Raw genomic sequence first — 10,493 nt, forward strand, 5'->3', positions numbered from 1 at the left:
ACCCACTTCTCTGTACTCACATGTTGAGGTTTTGCTTTGCCTTCTCGATGTCATTCTTGATTTCCGGGGTGATGTTAAACCGCAGCTTTTTGGGCATTGGCAGATGAATTGTAGGCGATTTGCCCGTCTCGGGTTTCTTCCTGCACAGAGAAATGGTTCTGTTTGACCAGACCTTTGGCATGAGGCTCAGCTAGGAATGCCACAGCCTGAATAGAAATGCACAGGAGACCTTCCCTAACACCTCGTGACACTGGTCACAGCCTGACAGACCCCTCACAGTGCCCATAAGGGATCTCCAATGCTGGGGAAAAGCAGGGGCAGGACTCACGTGAACTCCACAATGTGATCCAGAAGAGCAACGATGGGTGGGCCTTCAGAGGGAGCATGTTCATATACAAGACCACAGGAGCCATCTTCAGCAACGATGAACTGGGAGAGAAGCATGAGAGGACAGTGTTGAAGACAGGCAGTATGTGAGGCAGAAGATACCCAGAGAGACCTCAGTGTCTCCCTGTCTGTGTCAGAGCCTGTGCTTGCACACTGAGAGCTCTCCTTTAGTAGCACAGCAGTGGAATCCTTTCAGCAGGTGCAGAAGATCTGAGAGCACTGTTAGAGTTCTGCAGAATTCCCTGGATAAGGGTGTGCCTGACATATTGGTGTGCTCAGTGCTTTGGCCACACAGAGAGGTTCGGTGGTTCTGGTTTACTGAGATGCACCCACAATACAGGAATAACATTGCCACATACTAGCTTACCCTTACTTTTCAATAAGCTGGAGCATCTAAACTTTATCCCCTTGATGAAGAGTTCCAAATAGGAACAAAACAACTGAAAACACTCAACAGTTTAGCAGGTATGAGAAGAGTCCTCTAAAGCACCATTGCTACAATCCACAAGCCAGGATATACCAGCTAATGAAGGAAAAAGCTCCAACAGCAGCTGCTGTTGAAGGATCTTGACAAGACTGAACGGAGAAGAGATCAGAGGGATGCTGTGGGATGGCAGTGCGTGTTTCAAAAAACTAAACAAAATGCCATTGGGCAGCTTGTGGCAGAACCAGGAAAAGTGACAAGCCTGGAGGAGATCCAAGGAACAGACATCATTTGGGCTGCCTCCGAGCAGATGAGGCATTGTTGTCCGCAGGCAGAAAATTGATTTATAAGGAACACAAAGACCTGCTGCACTGAATAAACGTGGGCAGAGGCAGAAAAGAAACAAGTCCCTGAGGCAGCAACAAATGCTGGTGACTGCACAGGGAACCACAGGATCTCACACCGTCAGCCACCACTCCTTGTCTCCCTTGTTTTTCCACTCTCTTGACTTGAGGACCTTTGCTGCGAAAGGTTCCTGGGATTTTCCGGACTTTTGTAATCTCAGGGAACACCTCCAGAGCCACCTCTTCAGTACCTTTAGAGCATCAGTTCTTACCTGCAGGGTTTTGTCGAACCATCGGTTGCCGCTGTTCAAGCGGCTGCCGCCGCCGTGCAGCATCTGCGCGGCCACGCGGCTCTTGTAGACGTCGTCGGACACGCGGGGCATGGGGGCATCCAGGCACACCGTGCAGATGCTCTTCTCAATCGCACGCACGGATTCCTTGTTGGTCTTATCTGGGACAGAAATGAACCGTGAGTAAGAGGGGGTTGTGTCACTGGAAGGAGAGAAATTTGAAAGAGTGGGTTTGAAGGACGCAGTGCTGGCTTCCCACTGTACCTCAGTGGGGGTATACACAGCTACTAAAATTGCAGCCAGCTAGGTTGTTACAGGTGTGAAGATGCTGCATTCACCCTCCTTTTTCACTATTCTTACATCCTACTCGTTTGCAAGGCAACAAACTCTGGGATTTCACTAAATTTCACACCTCCCAACCCAAAAATTACAATAGATTGCAATGATTGCTTCTTTAAGGTGGAAGGCTCCTGTTATCTGTCCAAAACAAGCTTCCAAACAAAAGAACTGAGCAGAGCACAGTGGGGAGGTTTGTTATGCAAGGATCTGCTGTTTGTTAGCACATGTGTGTTAGGGGCTCTACAGACCTTTCAGGAGGTTGTTGTAGGCTTTTGCCCAGCTGTTTCGGTGGTTGGTGGTGAGGATCCCAATAGGTTCTTTGTTTGTTTGGAGGGAGGTGTTCCAAATCTTCTCCAGCTGAATGAAGAGCTGGTCAGCAGTAAGGGGAGATCCATCACTGTTGTAAACATCCAGCTCAAAGAACTGAAGGTGAGAAGAGTGGACAAGGACAGAGACAGACAGTGAGAGAAGATAACTGTCTAGCCCCAGAAACTGGCAACAGCTACTTTGAGAAGGTAAGGCCTGGCTGAAGAACTCAGCTTGCAAGACTTTTGAAGGATGCTCAGAATTGAGAGACCCAAGTCCAGCTTCCTTTGCAGGGCATAAATACAGCCCTGGATTTATGAAGCCATGGTAACAAGGACCAAGGAGGAATTCCTGTTTCTGAGACTAAGCTGCAGTGGGAGGCTTTTGTTATCCAGTTTTCACTTTCAGTTTCCAGTTGCAGACATGGTCTCTGGGCTTTGAGAGACAGGAATTACAGGGACAAGAAACAGAGGAACACAGTATTTTTCTGCCTCTAGTCTGTTGCTTACACATGGCAATTCTGCTGCTGGCCAAAGGGGATAAAGGGAGCAGGAACATATCCCTAGTGAGAAAAACCTTGAGGCCAGAGACTGTTATTCCCTTTCCGAAATCTGGATAACAGCTAGCAAAAGGGACACCTGCACCTCAACAAACCTTGAAAGCCCAGCAGTTGCCTTACCTGGAAGTTGTGAACCACTGTGATGTGTCTGGACTGCTTTTTGCCCTTGGCATAGTTGACAATGGAGTCCCGCTTGGGCCCGGGAATGCGGCAGGATGAGAGGATCTGGTAGTACTGGTTCATACAGAGGGGCTTCCCACCCATGTACTCCACTGGAAGGGTCTCACTGGACACACAGCAAGGCAAGGAGGAAGGAGAGAGAGATCAGATCAGTGTGAGCAGCCCTGTGCTGCCACACAGGCCACACGCTCTGCCCTGCAGGTGCATTCCCTCCCTCCCTCTGGCAAAACCTAAAGGGGCTGTCCTTCCCCATTCCTAGCAGCTTTCTTAGTACAGGCTACAAAAAATGTCTGTTTAGTGGCCTTTCATTTGGGAAGGGAAAAAACACTGTCCTTTCTGTGACACCAGAGAATCAGGTCTCTGGATGTACTCCATGGCTGTAGCTCTGAGTGATGAGTGTCTGATGTGCTGATATGATTCATGAACTAGGCAGGGGCTCAATCACTCGCTTCTGCAGTCATATTCCAACTACCCTGAACTTTGACTGCTGGTGTTGGTAAACATATTTTTGGACTTTAAATAAGGTGTGTCCAGCATCCAGCAGAGATTTGCTGGTGACCAAAAGAAAAGGGGTAAGGGAGGAACAAATTTCTCTAGAGCTCATTCTATCTAGCTGGGAGGTGAGAAACACCAGGAACCCAATGTTAGAGACTCAAATTCCTGCTGCCTGAGCTGTAGCTTGTCCTGTGAGCAAACAGAAGTGCAAAGCTCCGTGACACTGTCAGTTGTGCTTGCTCCCTCCAAGCATGTTCCCATGCCAATGAAAGCATTAAGGTAAACAAAGAACGTGAAGACAGAAGAGTAAGTTTGCTTTTTTCCACTGGAGGGGACTGGGGATTACAGTATCTCTTTCCAAATCTGTGCTGTCATCTCTGGCCTTTCTAGGTGGGAGATTTATGGACAAGGCTCAGCCTCTCTGTGACGTTAAAGAAGGTGTGAGTTCTCAGGAGGGTCCGTAACTCACTTGTCAATCATGCTCTTGAAATCCAGGATACCCTCGATCAGCTTGGCAGCAAACCTGGAAAAATACCAAATGTAACAAGCTGAGATCAAGCACAGATGTTTCTGGGGCTGAGGGATGAGCTGAGGAGGATTAGCAGAGCTGTTCTCTACTCCTCAGAAAGCTCAGCCTTTCTGCCAAGTCCCTGTTGTGCCCATCTCTGGTCCACTGACACAGCCACTCTGGGCTGTGATTTGAGACTGCTGGATAGTCCTACTGTGTGGCACTTTCTTTTTTTGGGTGTCTTACTACACAGCCAAGGAACTCTGGACAGCTTTCAAGAAAGAAGGACTCAGTAATGCATTAATGACCCTCTAATAGCAGTGATTGCTACTGATGTGCTACGATTTTATCACATCTGACTTCTGATTCTCAGCATTAAAGCAGCACCAAGAGAAGGGGATTTCTGCCCTTCCCTGGCTAGGGGCCACCTAGGAGTGTCAAGCCAAGATGCAGCTGTTTCTCCCTGCATCTAAGACTGAGTTCCCACCCCAGTGAACATCCTGTTGCTAACATAACTCTGGAGAACATTTCTCTGGCACTGAGGGCTTGGAAACAAAGCAGATGTGCTGCATGTGGACACTGAGGTGTTGTGTTTACCAGGATCAACGTAAACAGTGCCAGTGCCAGCTCCCAGCAGGGCTGTCACATGCCACATCAAGCTGCTTAGCTAGAAGTGACCTTTTCTTAGCTAGATTGGCCTCCTCTGACATGGGAGTTCCCCCCTGTCACTGAAGGAAGGAGGCAGGAGGTCACTGGGACAGGAGGTTGTGTTGTTGGCTGAGTGACATGGTGCCAACATTTGGCATTTGCAGGCAGTATCCTTTAGATTGGCTCAGCCTGCCCATGCCTAGGAAAGATCAAAGGACACAACTCCAAGAACCTAAGGGTTCTGTGAAGTGAGACATTCTGCAAACTAGTTTTCAATTAAAATTCCTCAGCCTTACTGCAAAACATGAGGGAAACTCTAGTAAGAGGGTCTGTGTTCCTTTCCAGAGAATTAACAGCCTGGAAGCAGAGTCTGGGCTCGAGGACATGGAAGAGGTTGGTTGACTTGTTTTCAGCCAGCAGTTTTGCCAGGTTAAGGAGTAAAAAAACACCACTTTCAAAATTTGCCTTTTGCTTTTGGAAGCTTTAATTTCAAGCTGCACTGTAACTTCTTTGTGCAGCCACAAACTACTGAAACACACAGGAGCCCCCCTTCTTACGCAGCTGCTGAATTCCACTGGTTGGGCACTTGCAGCTCCCCAGATTATTTGGAAAACTTAGGAGTGAATAATATGACAGGGAGCTTTCAAGACATTTGTGTACTCTTGCACTGTTGTGAGGCTAATCCTCTGCTCAGGTGTATCGAGGGGTGGGAGGGAGGATTTGTTCCCAGCCTCACTGATCCCCTGGCTGGTACTTTAGATCTGCCAGGGCAGTGCTGACTGGTAACTGTGGCAAAGGTACCTGTGTAAAGGTCAGTGCTGAGGTTTTGCAGATGGATTCAACACACTGCTAGTGGTGGTTAAAATTTAAAGGGAGTCCATGAGGAAGAGAGGGCATGGCAGGGTCTGATTGCAAGGAAAAGCCTGTGGAGTGGGAAGGCTGGTCACTGTTTTCCCAAACTATGAATCACAATAGGGGATGGTCCCTGTCAGGCTCCCCCATCCCTATAAACTAGCAAACTTCAGAGGCATTTCTGGGTGATCTCCTTTACATGCCTGGGCTACTTTTTCTGCCTCCTTTAACTGCACACACAATCACAGTGCCTCCAATACATCCTCACAATGTCTTCAGCCAATGATGGGACCATTTTGCAGTGAAGATCTGTGCTTGAGCAAAGACCTAAATGCAGTTTCTCAGTCCCTGTTTAATACCTGAACCACTAGACTCTTTTTTCTTCCCTGATGAAATATTTAGTCTGGTGCAACCAGGAGTTTCCTTACAGCCTGGCAGCCTTGCCCTTACAGCAAAGACAGCTCAGACCTGGGGACCACATTACTCATTCCCAGTCTGCCTTAATACCCTCATCCCTGTTGAGCACAGAAAGCTCATCCCACCTATAACCTGAGGGAAGGTAGAAAAGGATTTTACCTGAGCTGACCTTGTCGATCCAGAAAATCCTGCTTAGGTAAAACCACACCTGGGCTGGAGTGGACGACAACTGGCAAGCGATATTCCAGGTAAGCTGTCTTCAGCCACCAGTCTGAGAGCTGGGATGAAAAAAGAAAACATGCAGGGAGCTGTTGCTGCTGTCCAACCCAATCCTGGCTGATGGGTCTCAGCATCCAGCCCCCAATTCCGTCCCACACTTTGCAAACAAAGTGTTTGGGGTTTGTACTACGCAGGTGGAAGGAGAAAGGAGGATTTGAGCAAGGCATGGGTGGCTTTTGGTGGAGGGCTTGAGCAGAGGGTTTCCTTCAACTTCTTGAGGCAGCTGTGTGATGCTGAAAGGATCAAGCCTTCAGCAGCCAGAGGCAGGGCCAGTGACTCCCTGTTCTGCCATAATCTCTCTGCTCACTCAAGTCCTGGTGAGGAGTTTGCACAGCTTGGGGAGATCACTGGTCAGGAAGGTGATGTCATTAAAACACAGGTACCAGTGGATGCAGCCAGGACAGGGAAGAGATGCACATCAGCCCTCCACCCTCCCTAACCAGAGCTGGGGCCAGAGCCCTGACCTACCCAGTTCTCTGTTTTCCTGGCTCTTCTCTCCAGGCCTTTCTGCAGCCTCTCCCCGACGCCTCCCGGCTTGCGGAACTCAGCCACCAGCTGCTGCGTGTGGCTCAGCTCCTCGGGGCTGATGATGGGCTGCAGGGCCAGCAGGTACCGATCCAGGGTCTGCTGCAGCGGTGGCACGGGCAGCTGGGGCAGCGCTTCCTGGTGCAGCTGGAATCTGCCCGCGATCTTGTTCAGAGCTGTCTGCTTCAGCAGGCCACAGGGCCTGGCCTGCAAAGCACAGAGCACATGTCGAGACAGAGCTTCCCCCGAGGCAGCAAAGAACCTGGGTCTAGGAGTCTCCATCCCAGCCTCTCTGCGGGCACATGGGTGTCCCAGCCTGGCAGCAGATCACGGCTGTGTGCTGGAGAGGGTGCAGGACATCCAGGAAAGCTGTGGAAGAGAAACTCCATCTCCAAGATACCTATTCTCAGATCCTCAGGGAAAATGCTGCTGGGATAATGACACATCTCCCCAGTCTGTGGACACCTTCCAGCTGAGAGTCTCCATGTGATGGACAAAGTCAAACCCTTCCATCCCATGGTAAGTGGGAAGGAAGTTGTGAAAAAAATAATCATCTTATGTACTATCAGAAACTTTCATTATTTCTTACAAAAGCATAAAGCTAAAAAAGCAGAACCCTTGTGCCAAGCCAAACTACCCTTCTGGCTTTGAGGAGGCAGAATTTAGCTAAATTTGGGGTAGGATTAAAATGCCTCTTCTCTGTCTATCCAGGAAACTCTGGGTGATGCCAAAAGGCTCCTGCGATCCAAATGGGTCATGTGGGAGCAAAAGCACCAACCACTTCCCTGGCTGGAAAAATATAATGGAGCAAACCCAAGTGCTCACCAGGAAATCAACTCACCAGTTTTCCCCAAAAAGAATAACAACATCCTTTTGGATGAACAGGGTTGGACATTCTTGAGCTTGAAGATGTTTCAATAGTACTCTCAAGGTCTCCAGTTCCCCTGCACCTCCCTCTCCCATGGATCTACTGAATCAGACACTCCTGCAGGACTCTGGACTTTGCATTGTCAGTGAGTGTACTGAGAATGCAAAGCCACTGAGAACATTCCCTTTGACTTCCAAAGCAGTGAGAAAATAGCTGTCCCCACACCTCCTCCCAGCAGTTAAGCACAGAGAAGAAAGAGCTAATGTACAAGGTGACAAAGCCCCCTAAAAACTGCCCTGTTTTTGGGCAGCAGGGTCTTTGTGGGACCTTTGTGAGAAGAGCTGTGAGATTGAGGTTTGGAGAAGGAATGAGAAAAACAACAGGAGAAGAAATTACTGAAGCATAAAAGAAGAGTGGGACTGGGAGGAAAAGAAAGGTGTTGATCACAGCAGCTTGGGCATACTGTACCTTCTGTGCTTGCTTCTGCTTCCTATCCATGGCTGGTAGGACAGAAGAGACCGTAAACCTCTCCCTCGGCCTGTCTGGGTCTCCTCTTCCACCTGACAATGTGCTGCCCATGCAGGGCGTCACCTCATTAGCCAGCTGCCACATGACTGCTCCGATCAGAGGGCTCCAGGGCTGGCACGGCCCCGGCAGGGGACAGCAATTATCAGATCACTGATTGCGACAACTGCCCTGAAGGTGCCCCTCCGGGCAGCTGATCAATACCTGGCTAGAGCCCCGCTCTGAGCAAGCTCTGGGGCAGAAGTGGGGATGCTGTTCCTTCAGCCTTTGCCTGGACCACAAAACTGATGTGGCTTTTGGGAGAGATACGTGGACATAAGGCAGGAGAGACCCCAGTTTATGTCCTGGAGGTGGCACCATGGGCAGTACCTTAACTGCCCTCCCTCCCCATGCATGTGTGGTCATTATTGCAAACTGAGACTTTGGGCAGTTCTGGGTTGTCAACTCTTAAAAAAAACCCCAAAACCAAACAAAAATTATCTCCATAGCAGGGCAATCAGAGTGCCATGCAGTCACAAGGAATATCAACCCCTCCTTCATGTTTGTCTAATAAACTGAGGGGCAGAAAGCACAGTCTGCATAGCTTGAATAGAGTATGATGATCCCAAAGAAACAGCTGCAGATTTTCCATGGGGTAACAATGAAAATCCCAAAACAAACCCATGGAAGCCACTGTCTGTTAAAATGTGGAATGCATTTGTTATCTTCCCTCTTTTCTGTCCCCTTCTTGTTTGGTTTGGGATTAAATTGAAGGATTTGGTGGGAGAAGGAACAGTGATCAGAGCTGAGGGGACAGCTGGCAGCAAACGGAGGGAACAGCCCAACCCTTGCCACAAGCAGCAGGAAAAGGAACACCAGTGGAGCAGGGTGTGCAGACTGGGCCAGCCTGTGGGCTGACATCGCTGCTGAGCCACCTTCCAGCACAGCAAAGAACCTTTTCCAGAGCCTGCAAAGCTGGTGGGAAAGGAAATCCACCTGCTGGGGGGCAAAAGGAATTTCCTAGCTGATTCTTAGCATAGCCACAGAATTGAGTGCCAGGATGTCAGAGGTTTGTCTTTTATTTTTTAAATCATAATCTGGAGTGCCCCTTAAGCCCAGAGACAACTGGGTGCCCTGCCTGGTCCCTCAGTAACTGTGAGTGGATCCACACTGCAGCTGCTGTTCTGCTGCTCTGTCTCCTCCTGTCAGGACCCAAAAGGGACTGCAAGGAGCAGCTCCTGAGCCTGGCAGGGGTCTGACAGCTCTGCTGTGTGTGCAGCAGGATGGGCACGTTGGGAGCCACCAATGCCACCTGCCTGGGCTTCCCCGGCCCCTCCCTGTCCAGCAGGCACCTTCCTGCTGTCCAGCCCCAACTGGACATCTCAGTACAAGACAAGGCACCAGTGGAGAGGGTCCAGAGGAGGACATAAAGATAATTAAGGGACTTGAGTATCTCTCGTATGAGGAGAGTGAGAGACTGTGTGAGTTCATCCTGTTTAATCTGAAGAGGAGGAGGCTGACAGGGAATCTCAACAATCCATATAAATATCACCAAGGTGGGCGTCACGAGGGTGGTGCCAGACTCTCTTCAGTGGTGCAGTGACAGGAGAGGAAGCAATGGCCATAAACCAAAACACAAGAAGTCTGCCCTCAACATGAGGAATAACTTTTTCACATTGAGGATGGCAGAGCAATGTGCCCTAGTGCCTGTCCAGGCATGGTGTGGAGCCTCCCTCTCTGGACACCTTCCTGTGTCACCTGCCCCAGGTGACCCTGCGCTGGCAGGGGGGTTGGACAGGGTGATCTCCAGAGATCCATCCCAGCCCTGACAGTTCTGGGACTGTCATCTCCGCCCCGGACAGCTTCACCGTGCACGCTGCCGCCGGGCACGGGAAGAAACCAGCGGGCCTGAGGGACTGATTTCGGCTGGGTCCCTGCCCCGCTCCCGGGGGAGGTGGCACCGAGCCCATCCGAGCGCACGGCCCTGACCGGGGACCCGGCTTGTGCTCCGGGCCGGACCCGACAGCGACACTGCCGGGAGCCACCGTCTGCGCTGCCCCGGCTAAAGGCCCCGCACGGAGCCGGGCTCGCCGCCCTCCCACTCTGTCCCCTGCCCGATGTAGCGACCCTCGACCGCCACCTCGCGCCCCGTCTCCGGCCGGTCCTGGCGGAGCCGCCCCTCCCGGTGTCGCTCTTACCGCAGCCCTGGCCACCAAGGCGAGCATGGCCCCGCAGCCCGGGCCCCGGGCCCGCCGCAAGGACACCCCGGCCGCCGCCGCTCCGCCGCCCCGGGGCGGGGCCGCCCCGCCGCCATCTTGGAGTGGGGCGAATCCCGCGTTGCCATCTTTGGGAAAGGCAGAGTCATGCTTTGAGCGGAAGGAGCGCCGCGGCCGGTGGCGAAGCCGTCCTGTGGCCCCTCTCTCCGCTGCCTTGTCCGGAAGATGGTGAGGAGGGTCCTGTCTCTCGCCCCTCTGCTGCCCTCCGCGCACACCCGTCCCGCCCCGGTGTGGGCAGGGAGGGCCGCGCCCTGCACAAACATGGCGGCGCGAGCACGACGGTGGCCGGCAG

General features: G+C 51.5%; 1 protein-coding gene across 2 annotated transcripts in view; it reads right to left on the reverse strand.

The window, feature by feature from the left end:
- CRAT (carnitine O-acetyltransferase) overlaps window positions 1–10,479 on the reverse strand; it is a 16,255-nt gene extending 5,776 nt beyond the window's left edge. The window contains exons 1-10 of one of the 2 annotated variants that reach the window (XM_041406484.1): window positions 10,124–10,479; window positions 7,890–7,992; window positions 6,497–6,760; window positions 5,909–6,027; window positions 3,794–3,847; window positions 2,770–2,935; window positions 2,033–2,207; window positions 1,428–1,606; window positions 329–429; window positions 21–140 (exon numbers count right to left, since the gene is read on the reverse strand). In XM_041406484.1, coding sequence (XP_041262418.1) covers window positions 21–140; window positions 329–429; window positions 1,428–1,606; window positions 2,033–2,207; window positions 2,770–2,935; window positions 3,794–3,847; window positions 5,909–6,027; window positions 6,497–6,760; window positions 7,890–7,992; window positions 10,124–10,464 — 1,622 coding nt within the window. In that variant the 5' untranslated portion in view covers window positions 10,465–10,479. The remainder of the gene's footprint in view (window positions 1–20; window positions 141–328; window positions 430–1,427; window positions 1,607–2,032; window positions 2,208–2,769; window positions 2,936–3,793; window positions 3,848–5,908; window positions 6,028–6,496; window positions 6,761–7,889; window positions 7,993–10,123) is intronic. The other variant, XM_041406485.1, reaches the window with a different exon arrangement.
- Between the last annotated feature and the right edge of the window lie 14 nt (window positions 10,480–10,493).

This window comes from Onychostruthus taczanowskii, unplaced genomic scaffold, assembly GCF_017590055.1.
Source record: "Onychostruthus taczanowskii isolate IOZ18803 unplaced genomic scaffold, ASM1759005v1 scaffold25, whole genome shotgun sequence".
Lineage (NCBI taxonomy): Eukaryota > Metazoa > Chordata > Aves > Passeriformes > Passeridae > Onychostruthus > Onychostruthus taczanowskii.